The 12634-nt window shown below is 42.9% G+C and overlaps 2 protein-coding genes across 2 annotated transcripts in view; one reads left to right on the forward strand and one right to left on the reverse strand.

Moving 5' to 3' along the window:
• The window catches only part of llgl1 (LLGL scribble cell polarity complex component 1), a 35744-nt gene extending 29102 nt beyond the window's left edge, over positions 1 to 6642 (forward strand). The window contains exons 17-23 of the mRNA XM_042087786.1: positions 1140 to 1423; positions 2128 to 2392; positions 2609 to 2723; positions 3392 to 3477; positions 4108 to 4231; positions 4335 to 4452; positions 5709 to 6642. Of these exons, the coding sequence (XP_041943720.1) occupies positions 1140 to 1423; positions 2128 to 2392; positions 2609 to 2723; positions 3392 to 3477; positions 4108 to 4231; positions 4335 to 4413 (953 nt within the window). The 3' untranslated portion in view covers positions 4414 to 4452; positions 5709 to 6642. The remainder of the gene's footprint in view (positions 1 to 1139; positions 1424 to 2127; positions 2393 to 2608; positions 2724 to 3391; positions 3478 to 4107; positions 4232 to 4334; positions 4453 to 5708) is intronic.
• A 1348-nt stretch (positions 6643 to 7990) lies between these two features.
• ccdc97 (coiled-coil domain containing 97) lies at positions 7991 to 10544 on the reverse strand. The gene is made up of 4 exons (XM_042087787.1): positions 9773 to 10544; positions 9225 to 9473; positions 8730 to 8856; positions 7991 to 8284 (listed from the first exon to the last, which is right to left on the reverse strand). The coding sequence occupies exons 1-4, from the start codon at positions 10269 to 10271 to the stop codon at positions 8164 to 8166; spliced, it is 996 nt and encodes a 331-aa protein (XP_041943721.1). The 5' UTR covers positions 10272 to 10544; the 3' UTR covers positions 7991 to 8163.
• Between the last annotated feature and the right edge of the window lie 2090 nt (positions 10545 to 12634).

Here is a 12634-nt window from a genome sequence, read left to right on the forward strand (position 1 = left end):
TTTGAGTTTACAGAGTACAAGTCTCGTATGGAAATTGTATTTGTCTACAGAAACATCTGCGGAGAACCACTCATCTTTAAATCAAACACTAGAGAGAAGGAGGCTCCCTTCTAAAGCGTCCCATTGCATCAGGAGATTTAGGCTTGTGTCCACTGGGACTCCAGAAGCGAACAATGCTGCATTGTTGCGGTGGACAGTAAATCTGGAGGTGCGCCCCAAAAGAGGCGCTCGGGGAGGCCAGGCCCGGGTATGTGTGGGGGGTGGGGGGATGGGGGTGTGTGGGTGTGAAGAGGCTTATGTTGCGTTGAGCCGCGGCCCTCCCCTGAGTCCAAGCTCGGGGGCTGGGTTGGGCGGGGGTCGGCATGCAGGCCGTCTGGAAACAGCTGTACTGGCCGTGGTGGAGCAGGGCCTCGGGGCTGTGCTGCTGGAGGAGCTCACCGCTACACAGAGCTGCGTAAAGCCGCCTGACCGCCTGCCTCACTCTTCACAGATGGAGGGGTTGGGAGCGGTCACTCCCGTCCTTCAGCAGTCCATTCCTCTCTCAATCCACTCTTCCTGTGTGTGTGTGTAAGAGGTTGGGAGTGAAACCGAATCAGACATACTGTTTATGTAGGATATGAGAGTTAGTTGCAGTGCTTAAATGTGTGATCTTGTATGTCAGTACTCTGGTTTCTGGTTAAATATTTAGAGTCCAGCAGCCAATCAAGTGTAGAGATTGGAGCAAAAACAATGATGTCCTGCGCGTTTTCTAAGAATGAGGTTCAACATGAGGTTCTCAGAGCATAACAGGTGTGGGTGTGTGAGAGAAAGAGATGCAGGGAAGGGAGAAGACTTGGCTTGAGTTTACTCAAACATGTGTTATTTATTCCATTTTAGAGTGTGTGTGTGTGTGTGTGTGTGTGTGTGTGTGTGTGTGCGTGCACGCACATTTTTCACAATTCTCAGTCCCCTTTTGGCTCTTGAGGCTTGAAGATTTTGTGTTTCGTTTTTATAGATGTCCTGGAACCTACACTCTCTGATTTTTTTTTTTTTTTTGTCTGTTTGTTTATTTACATTTACATGTATTCATTTGGCAGACGCGTTTATCCAAAGGGACTTATAGCTACAGTTTATTTGTCCCCTTGTGTTTCCTACCACAGGGACCCATCATGGCCCGACCATGTGGGCTGGCACCAACTCGGGCTCAGTGTACGCATACGCGCTGGACGTTCCCCCGCAGGAGCGCTTCTCCGAGCAGAGCGTGGAGGCCCTGCTGGGCAAGGAGATCCAGCTGATGCACCGGGCGCCCGTGGTCTCCATCGCCGTGCTGGACGGCCGAGGGAACCCACTGCCCGAGCCCTACGAGGTCTCCAGGGACCTGGCCAAGGCCCCGGACATGCAGGGCAGTCACTCCGTGCTTATCGCCTCAGAGGAACAGTTCAAGGTGAGCAAAGCCCTCATGGCCTTAGTGGCCAAGGTAATGCAGGTTAATCTAACACCCAGGCTACACCGGGTTGCAACTGAAATGCTCCGTTCATATAGTGTAAAAATAATTTTAGAAGACTGGTCTAATGTTTTCCAAACGTACACGCCACTATCACGTCTGGTGTAGGCAGTTCCATTGATTATAGTGGAAGCTAATTGTTGCAGCAGACGCAACGCGAGCGGAACATTTCAGTTATGTGCCTGGTGTAGCCTCCCTGTTAGTCAGTGTTCCTTTTTCAGATGTGTAAATTTGTGTGTGTGTGTGTGTGTGTGTGTGTGTGTGTGTGTGTGTGTGTGTGTGTGTGTGTGTGTGTGTGTGTGTGTGTGTGTGTGTGTGTGTGTGTGTGTGTGTAAGTAAATATTGGCTTTCCAAAGAACGTGTTGTTAGCAGACATTCTCCAGTCCGTATATCATAAATGAGCTGTTGCATTCCTGTCAGCTGGTATTAATTTACAGCGTCTGTAAACCTGGAACCTTTATTATTTAATTTGGCCCAGTGTTATTATTTGAAAGGGTTTAATTGCTATTTACTTATCAGTAATTATAGTTTAAAGTAGCGATGACGAAGTACATTGAAGGGATTTGTCTGCTGGTCCAATGTTTAATGTTTGAAAGTTGCAGTTCACATGTTTTGTTTTTGTGTGTCTGCCTAATGGCTTTCAGGTGTTCATGCTGCCCAAGGTGAGTGCCAAGACCAAGTTCAAGCTGACCGCACACGAGGGATGCCGAGTGAGGAAGGTGGCGCTGTCCAACTTCGCCAGCACAGCGTCGGACGACTACTCGGAGAATGGCCTGGTGTGCCTGACGAACCTGGGCGACATCCACGTGTTCAACGTGCCGGCGTTACGGCCGCAGGTGCGCTACGACTGCATCCGCAAGGAGGACATCAGCGGCATTGCCTCCTGTGTGTTCACCAAGACCGGCCAGGGTAAGGAGAGCTGCTCACTTGCGACAGCAGCAATAACATTTAGTGTTTCATTCACTGCATTTGGACTGGTGCTGCCACTAATTGGCACCTGTACTCGTATTTGTAAAAGCATTAAGTGATACTTTACGGTCTGGCCTTTTTTTCATGCAGATATATGCATAACATGCAGTGTTTGCAAGGCATGTAAATTACAGTTTTGTGTGTGTGTGTGTTTAGGATTCTACCTAATCTCGCCCTCGGAGTATGAGCGTTTCTCATTGTCTGCACGCGTGATCACGGAACCTCTGTGTCAGGTGGAGGTGGACCGACCGCACGACCCCACCGCCCACAGGTAAAGGACTAGACCGTCCGCTCGGCCTCAACACCCAGTTGTAGTTACACAAGTGTGGGCTTGGCTGGGTGGCGGAGGGAGGGGGGCATAATGCCTTCAAATGTGTGTGGCTAATTATACCGTTAATGCCACTGGATGCAACCTGATGCAATTTCTCCCAAAGACTCAAGGATAATAGCTCACTATCAGGCTGTCAGTTAATTGCATGATGTTATTAGAACAGTGAAGCAAGTGCAGCGGAATGACTATGCTTGCTAGATAGCTAATGGTCTGTTTGTTCACGAATAGCAGGAGTTTGTGGATAGACTCTGCAATTACAGAAACATTAAATAATAAATAAATATGACCATATTTTGATGTCAAAGTAAATTGTGTTATAGGGTAAATCATTTTAATAAATTAATGTAATATTCATTAAGATGTTGCCACTGGTATTATGTGTGTGTGCTGTAGCAATAGGGTTTAATTTACTCTGGGCAGTTTCTGAATGTTATGAAGAACATCTGCCCTGCTTCTTGTGTTATTTCTTTTTGGGTCTCTTTTTGGCCCTCTTAACCCTATGGTTTTTAACCACCAGTACTCCACAGTGGTGTGTAAAGCCATGACTCTCTCCGACTTCTTTCTTCTTTGGGTAATAATGTGGCTCGTCATTTGTGGGATATTTGCAGTGACAGCACAACAGCCCAACCTCACGCGAACGGCACTCATAAGAAGCAGACCACTGGAGAGCACAAGTCCGTAGCAGAGGCCGAAGGTACAGCTCACAGAATGAAGAAGGGGGGAAAAAAAACGTTTTTCTTTCATTCCTTTTTTTTTTCTTTCACTCTGCTCTCTTGTGATCTTGTGCATTAATCAATGAAAGCTGCCCGTGTGGTAACCATAGAAACGGCAAGGGAAATGGCTTTAAGACTACTATAAAACAGCCTCTTAAAATACCAGCAATTGGATATCATTTATTTTCTGGGTTAATGATGGGAAATTTGACCAAATAATATGGGCTATTTAGGGTTGTAATGTATTGTGTCTGTCGATGTGGTAAGTTATGTAACAGATACATTCGTGACTTTTAGAGGAAGAATGACCACTGTTTAATTACAATGGTTTTGGGAGTTATTGCCTAGTTTGAAAAGTGTAGATGTTGAAGTGTGATGTTTTTACTGGCTTTTTTGTGACCCTACGTGCGTGCGTGTGTGTGTATGTATGTATGTATGTATATACTGTATACACTCACTCTCTCACTCTCTCTCTCTCTCTCTCTCTCTCTCTCTCTCTCTCTCTCTCTCTCTCTCTCTCTCTCTCTCTCTCTCTCTCTCTCTCTCTCTCTCTCTCTCTCTCTCTCTCTCTCTCTCTCTCTCTCTCTCTCTCTCTCTCTCTCTCTCTTCAGGTATGGTCGATGAACTGCAGAATGCTCTACACTCGACAACGTTGGATTCCCCCAACAGCAGTGCTGACATCACCCTCGACACCACCGGAGAACTCACTGTGGAGGATGTGAAGGACTTCCTTGTGTAAGGGCTCCCGATTGGTTGGTTTCACCTTGGCAAGCTTTCTTCTAGGTTTTTTTTTTTTTTTTTTTTTTTTTTTTTATAACTTGTTTGTGCTTGTCTTTAGGACCGTGGACGAGGCCGAGAACAACCGGAGAAATATCACCGAGGAGGACGCCCGGCTTCCTGGAATCCTCATCAACTGAGCGGCGAGGGAGGGAGGGAGGGAGGGAGGGAAGCCCTTGGTGAGTCTCAGACCCCCAGACCTGACCAGCTGAAGGCCACTCGGCCTGAGCCGGTCTGGCCATCCATGGCTGGCTCTCTCAGGGCTCCCACAGGCCTACGGAAGCATTGGAAGTCTTTTATTTTTTTAATTCGAGAAGCATAAACCAAAGCCTTTCAACGTTTTTGTAAATGGACATAAACATACCATGAGTTGTTGAAAGTGCTTGAATGAATATATATTTTGTGTGTCAAGATCCATGATTTCACATAGTCTACCATCACCATCGGTCTGCTACAGCTGTACTGCCTTTAGCAGTTAGTGCCAAGCCTTAGCCATTAAGATTCCTTCTGAGGTGGGTGTATGTCTGGATGTGAGCGTCTGGAAGCTAGCTCCTCTGTGGACAGACGTCAGGGCTGGGGGATGGGAGGAGAGGGGGGCGCTGCTGAGGTGCAGGCAAAGCTTGGCTGTGAGATTTTAGAAAGATGGTGATGACTCGGTCAGGAAACTCCCTCGGAGCCGAGGAATCGGGGTGATTCATGTGAAAATGTAGACATTAGTGTGTGGCTTGCTGGTTTTGCGTGTGTGGAGGAGGTTGGAGGTTGGTGTTTTTGTTATGAGGGCCAGCTCTCTCTCTCTCACGCAGAATGTGTGGAGGACTATTAGAGGTTGTTTTTCTTATTTTCCTTTCCTTCCTTCTTTTTCTTGGTTATGTTTTTTTGTTTTCCTACTTCCTTACTATAAAATACAAAATCTAGGCTCCATTTAGAGGTGAGGGTGTCTCTCTGTCACACACACACACACACACACTAGTCGTCTCTGTTGTACTTGTCAGAGGAGGTGGATTGTATAACTTCTAACGGACGCCTGACAAGGCCAGCATTCCAGTCTTGGCGTGTGGGGTGAGAGAAGGGCATCTGTGTCTGCTGTTCCGCCCCCTCACCTTTCCTTTATTCACCACCACTCTCCTACCTGCCCCTGTCCTTCATCACAAATCTCTTTGTGTGTGTGTGTGTGTGTGTGTGTGTGTGTGTGACCGTGCATGCCTGAACATCTAAACTCTGGATGGAGAAATCTTGGAGGTTTTTTGTTTCTTCTGTGGCTGTAATTTTCTGATGAGTTCCCCCTGGTGGCCTGATATTGTAATTACCTGCACATTTATTAGCATCGTTTTGAGGTCAGCTTGACTCTTGTGTAATTTCAGACAGGCGCCTGTAATGATGTAATCTGTGTTATAAAGCCCCAAATTAAGATTTAATGAAGACTCTTGTTTTGTAGGGATTATTTTTTGGGAGGGACCGACCTCGATGGAGTTTCCAGCAATATTCTGAATCGGAGCTTGTCTGAAGAAAAAAGAAGGAAAGAAAACCCGAAAGACTCCAAATCTGAAGTTGCACCAGATACGTGTCTACAAGGGAGCGTGAGAATGCAGATGGATGTCGCACCCTCCCTCGTGCCAAAACACTGTCCACCACCCCTCTCCCCCACTCCCCCCCCCCCCCCCCCCCCAGCTTGTCTTTCCCCATCTCATCTCCCCTTAAAGCAAAAAGACTAAAAAACCACTACGTTACAGTTGGTCGAGACGTGACTGACTACACCAATAACTGCACAAGGATTAAAAAGCCCAGGTAACGGCGACTAGTCAGGAGGCCTGCACTGACCACCCATTCTGAATTTGATTCTTGTTTGCTTTTGAACATTCCTTCCTCCCGTGTAGCAGCGATTTCCCCCAAGCCTGTCTGCTCCCCCCTATGCTGTGCTTTCACAAGGAAATGAACTGTGGCCTGAATGAATTGTTTACCCTCAGCCATCTTGATAAGACAGCTCTCCGATGATTTTCTTTCTTCTTTTTTTTTCATCTCTGTGGTAACTGCGATGGTGTCTGACCGCATTCGGACAGCCATCAGAGGGCTGTGGTTATGGACCCTGTGGGTTTGATCAAAATGGTTGAGTTCTTTTCTTTTTCTTTTTTATGTTTTCATATTACCATATTGCCATTGTAAAATAATTCTGGCAGTTAACTGTGAAATGTGTTGATGAAGGCGAGAGTGGTGCTTAGAATTGAGGAGGAAAACTTTGCTCCCATGTTTTGTAAGGTGAACCCTGCATTTGGAGGTGTAATGCTTGTGTCCACCTCTTTCAAGTACTCCCCCACCCCCCTCCCTCACGCCACAGTATTAACACCATATGAAGGAACTAATAATGAATGATGCAATATCCTATAGCGTTATTTTATATGGCTTATGAAATTGATATTTTATATTTTGTAGATATATCACTGGCATGTAGAGAACTAGGCATTTGTAACACTACGGTTTTATAAGGTGGTTTGTGTTTGTTTTGAAGGCAAATATGAAGGTATCAGTTCCACGGTGTTGTGGAGAGAAGTCTGTTGCCTGAGAGAGGAGAGTTTGTCGTGATTATATGGATTAGACCCAGTCAAATTTTGAGTAGTAAAAATGAAAAGGCTGCATTGTATAGGTAATCTTTTGACCTTTTATACTGTTGTTATTATTTGATACAACTATTCCACATCAGTGTTTTTTCTTCTAGGATAACAAAAAGGAAATGTTTAAATGATTTTATGGCATTTAAGGGTGGAAACTGTATCTAGTTGACCACTAGATGGTAAAGATACCCATCATGGGGACTTGCATTGTTCAGCGAGGTACAAGCTTTTAAATGGTCACAACCGGTAGATGAAGGATTCTAAATCTCATTATTTCTGTTATCTAAGATTACATGAAATGTTGAAAGGGACCTCACTAATGTAACTGTTTCATTAGTCTTTTGTGTTGTGTACATGTTTATTTTGGCCTTGATTTATAAAAATTAACATTTACACATGTAAGATGGCATATCTATCCTGTGAAATTCCATTTTGTTTCTTTTTTGTAGAGTTTTAATTTGAGACCTAGTGATGCTAATACAGAATCTTGAATGTTTAATAAAGTATTTACTCTCTAAAACTACTGGCTCATTTTATTAGTCATCCAGTAAAGCTGTGACCTTAATGTCTCATGTCTGTGACTTAAGTATCTGAGTGTTATTTCTGTCCTGATTTTTGTTCATTTTGATCTTGTTAACATGAGTTGTTTTTATTTCTCGGAAGACTGAGACTGAAACATCTAATTTGGAGCAAAGCATTTGTCAGTAGTGGTCACTTCCAAGCGGTGAGTCAGGCCTCGGAATGACTAGGATCTGAGGGCTCTCAGACAAAACTTAATATGGAAGTTAAATGTGTTGGTCACTACAACCTTCAGCTTTTTCAGCAGCCTCTAAACTTGGACTAGATTTATATTTCCAGTTTAGTTGACAAGCCCTAATCACTATAGTTAATTGACAATTTCCCCTGGGGTGGTTATCATTACCATGCTAAAACCTTAAATAAGAAAAGATAATCCGACCCATTTATTCATAAGTATCTAGTGACTGCTGAATGAACCATGGAAAGCTTAAAGGCTAGTGATCCGGACACTTTTATCTAAGCAACAGGGGACTACTGCTAGGGAATGCTGCTGAGCTTTGAGCTCTCCAAAGAACACAGACAAACCAGTATATTTGTTATGTTTTGTTTTAATAGTAAAAAGTCAACAGTGATACTTATGTACAAATATTTATTTCTGAATGTTTACTTTTATATATATTTTTGTGAACACTAATGATCAGGACTCAGCAGTGGCAGACAGAAGACTAGAATCTGATGCACTGATCACATAACGACTTCAGCTCATTATTGAATCATGTCTGTATCATCTTCATCCTCTTCGTCATCATCATCATCAAAGTAGCGATCCTCTGCATCCCGACTCACTATGTCCAAGTTGTCATAATCTGGGTTGTCATCCACCTCACTGAAATGGGTGAAATGAAAATTAAATCTGAGAAATGTGAAATTAAATAAAATCTGGTTAAATGAATAATTTTCTAGTAAGTCAATTTAATTTATATAGAACACTTAAGACCAAAGTGCTTCACAAAATAACATAAAACAAGAAAATAAATCAAATATACATGCAGTATTGAAAAAGATATGACAATAATACTGTCCTCCCAAACCCAACCTCAGGATCAGCATTTGCCAAATGGTAGACGGACAAAGTGTGTCCTAAACCTGTATTTAAAAGCAGTTAGGGTTCATGTTTTTCTGAGGGTCATTGGAAGAGTATTCCAAAGTTCAACTATCACGGCAAATGTGCTCTCTCCTCTCTCATAGGTAATTGGAGATGCCGTAAAGAATCTCAATGTACAGAATGGAACCCTAACACCACCTCCTGCATAAGTGAAGCAGACACCTGCCTGTAGTTGAAGTCTTTGTCTTTGCCATCCAGGAAGCGTTGCTGCATCTGGCTGACAAACTCCTCCTTGAGGAGGGCCTTCTCCTGAGCGTTAGGCTCCCAATCCTGCTCTCCATGTCGGCCATGTCCTGTCAAGAACCAAAATTTAAATGTGACTTTGTATATTATTGTTGTTCCTGACTAAAATGTGTTTTTTTTTCTCTAAGTTTCTAGATAACCATCAAAAAACACTTTCTTGGTTAGGCTTTCATCCTCAAGAATGCTATATGGAGTTGCATTCTGTGTCGAACAAAATGCACAGACAAAAATTACACACAAGGGTCAATAGTCTAATGGCTTTTTACTAAAACCAAAGCCCCTACTCACTCTCTCTCTCTCTCTCTCTCTCTCTCTCTCTCTCTCTCTCTCTCTCTCTCTCTCTCTCTCTCTCTCTCTCTCTCTCTCTCTCTCACACACACACACACACATTTGCTTCAGCTGCTTTAAATCTCCTCACCATCCTCTTCCTCCTCATCATCTTCCTCCTGTGCACAGTCCTCCTCCTCCTGCTGCTCTTGCAGACGGCCCTGCAGGACCCGTTCCTGGTAGGAGTCGATGAGCAGGTCGGCCAGGCCTCCGGGTCCCCTCTGCATTGCATCCTGGGAGCGCTGAAAGATCTCCTCCTCACTCAGATACTGGCCGATATACTGCTCATACAGCAGCGGTTCCCGAATGCGCATCTGCTCCTCGCTAAAATATTGACCTTCTGTATTTGACAAAGGAAGAAATGCACAACAGTGTTTTATGAATGACTTGTCCAACTGGTTGATAAATCAGTTTCACATTAAATTAGGTGACAAAATAACATCAAAAATGAACGTTTTTCTCAAATGTTTCTTTTTGTCTTGTTTTGTTCTGTCCAACCTCATCAACTGTGAAGCACTAAATGGGCCAACTCTGTTTTTAAATGTGCTATAAAATAAAGTGACACGACCTTTAAAGTTTACTTTTGGGCTACAATTAAAATGTCATAAAAAAAAGATCATGTTTGTTGGGATGACATACCTTTCTGTAATGCTCTTAGAGCTGCATACCGGTGATTGCGAACTCTAGTCCTGTTAGTTTGACTGCCTGCACGCCTCTGCACCTCTTTGAAGTAGTGCTGAGCCCTGAAGTCGCCGCTGACGTGAGAGAAGGCGTCCAGGTGTTCTGGTTTCAGATGTGCCTGGTAGCGCTCCAGGAAAACCAAGGGCTTGGTTTCATATAGCTCCAGCAAGATCTGTCCTCTCTCCTCCAGTGTCAGGTCAGGGTCCCCGATCTGCTGGCTTTTCACCGGACTGCCACTGACTGCTACAGCCTCTATCATGTCACTGAAACATGTGGGATGTTCGCACTTTGCAGGACTTTGTGCCTTGTTAGGTGATGGGCAGCCTTCATTCCCACTACTCGACCCTTTTGAATCAGAACGAGAGCAAGTGCTACTTTGATCTAATGTTAGTCCAGACTCACCACTACTTTTCTCGGCAGCTAAAGAACTTGATTCTGGTTCAATTTCTCCCCACATAGTTACTAGATTATGACGTTAACGTTAATGTTATGCTACCTTTAGCTACGCTAGCAGACAAAATCAGCCAGACAGCTCGCTCTTCGATATACCGACAGCTCGCATTACTGCTTCTTTTTGTGCTAACAATTTCTTTCCTCTCAAACACTCAGACTTCAAAGTTTATAGAAAAACATCACATGGACCATTTCAGAAAGCAAACATGCATTTGTCCGGAGGGAGAAGTGAGTGCTGGTGCGTTTGCTCCTCAGAACAGCTGGGTACGCCCTTGTTTATGTCCCCATTAGTTCAGTTCCAACGATTTTAAGTTCCGCGGGATCCCCGTCGTCGCCGCAACAAACCAATAAATAAAATGCGCATACACAGCTTGCGATATTAAAGTAGACTAGAATATTCGAAATACGAGAAATAGCCCTACATTGACATCCTTCAATGTTGGAAAGATCACTATAACTTATTACACGGCTTCTTCCGACATCAACCAACGCTGAACAATGATGGCTGATGGCACGACTTCGTTTCTCTTTTCTTTTTAAAAATATAATAGGCTAATAATAATAATAATAATAATAATAATAATAATAATAATAATAATAGATTAACTAATTTTCTCTTTGCTAATGTGATCGTGTAGGCTACACTTGGTGTTTATTTCAGAGGACAAATTTGTATTATTTTGTCTTGGCAAAAGCCTAGAGGCAGGATGTGTTATAGTCTACCAGCAAGTGGCAGTATTGTTTAAGTCATGGTTGTCTTTGCATTTTGTATTTGTTCAAATTTACCATCTTAATATATAGCCTATATCCTATGCTATATTAGTGCTATATATAATTATGTATATAATACATAGGGTAATTGTCTGCAGTTTAGTCTTACCTCACAAAACATCTGTTTATCAGACATCTGTGCAGTCACAGCTTATAAAATAGTTAAACCAGTTATTATTAGTGAACCAAATATTTTGTGCACTTTTGGAATGACGATATATTACTTTTCATTTGAACCTTGATTGTTTGCTTTTGGTGATTATTTAATTTGTTAAAAGGCAGGACATGCTTGTGAAGTCACTTAGCTATGCCAGGTTTGCATAGAGAAAATCAGGCAGCATATAGGCCTAGGCCTACTTAGTCATACAACCCCAAATCAGAAAAAGTTGGGACATTGCTGATAATCTACAAATCCTGTAAACCCATATTAAGCTGCAAAAAGCACATAGACGGCATATCAAATGTTGAAAATAACAAATTTGACTGTTTCATGGAAAACATTTTTATATTTTTATATTTTTAATATTATGACAGCAACATGTTTTTAAAAAAGTTGGGACAGGGACTGTGCTGCTTCACCTCCAGCTGCTAGAGTTTTGAGAAAGAAATGTTGTCTCACTCTTGACCGATATAGGATTTCAGCTGCTCAACAGTCTGGGGTCTTCTTAATTATGTTTTTCATTCCGATGCACCCAATTTGACAGGTCTGGACAGCAGACAGGCCATTTTAGAATCTGCACTCTTCTTCTATGGAGCCATACTGTTTAAATGTGCAGAATTAATTCTAGCATCGCTTTCCTGTATTATTCAAGGTCTTCACTGAAAAAGACATTGTCTGAATAGCAGTATATGTTGCTCAAAACCTGTGTGTACATCATTCAGAATTGGCAGTATGCATCTCCACACCATCATAGATGCTGGGTATGCTGGGTATTGAACTAAGCACTATAACAAGTTGGATAAGTTGGATAGTAGTCCCTCTTCTCTTTAGCCCAGAGGAGTCCATGATTTCCAAAAAGAATTGCAAATTTTGATTGGTCTAACCACAGGACCGTTTTCCACTTTACCACAGTCCTTTTCAAATGAATTGATTTTCTTTACAGATCAGGTCTGCTGCCATCTGAGGTCCAAAAAACCACAGCCATCCAATATTGTTTTTCAGCTCTGTCCCTTGTTTGCATTTTCTCTGGATTCTCTGAATATTTTAATAATATTATTTACTGTAGAGGATCAAATCCCCAAATTCTTCGCAATTTCATGTTAAGAAGCATTATTCTTGCTGATGTTTGTCCTTCTTTATGCTTCTCTCATCTTCTCAAAAGAACTCTGAATCTCATTCATAGTGACCATTGATTCCTTGTTACCTATCTGATCTTTGTCCTGGATTACAATTTGGCTGAGCGGCCAGATCTAGGAAGACTGTTAGTTGTTCTAAACTTTTTTCAGTTGAGAATAATGGAGGCTACCGTGCTCTTGGGCACTTTCAATGCTGCAGAATTTTTTTTTGTATCCTTGACCAGATTTGTGTCTTCACACAACCCTGTTGCGCAGGTCTACGGACAATTGTCTCGACCTTGTGGCTTGGTTTTCACTCTG

The sequence above is a fragment of the Alosa sapidissima genome, chromosome 3, assembly GCF_018492685.1.
Source record: "Alosa sapidissima isolate fAloSap1 chromosome 3, fAloSap1.pri, whole genome shotgun sequence".
Taxonomy (NCBI): Eukaryota; Metazoa; Chordata; class Actinopteri; order Clupeiformes; family Clupeidae; genus Alosa; species Alosa sapidissima.

What these genes read in the sequence shown, in the direction of transcription:
- ccdc97 (XM_042087787.1), bottom strand. Translation starts at nt 10,271, where the DNA reads ATGTGGGGAGAAATTGAACCAGAATCAAGTTCTTTAGCTGCCGAGAAA. An exon ending in TCTAAGAGCATTACAGAAAG is followed by an intron (nt 9,474 to 9,772) that starts GTATGTCATCCC and finishes TGTCAAATACAG; the next exon opens with AAGGTCAATATTTTAGCGAG. An exon ending in GACAAAGACTTCAACTACAG is followed by an intron (nt 8,285 to 8,729) that starts GCAGGTGTCTGC and finishes CACCCATTTCAG; the next exon opens with TGAGGTGGATGACAACCCAG.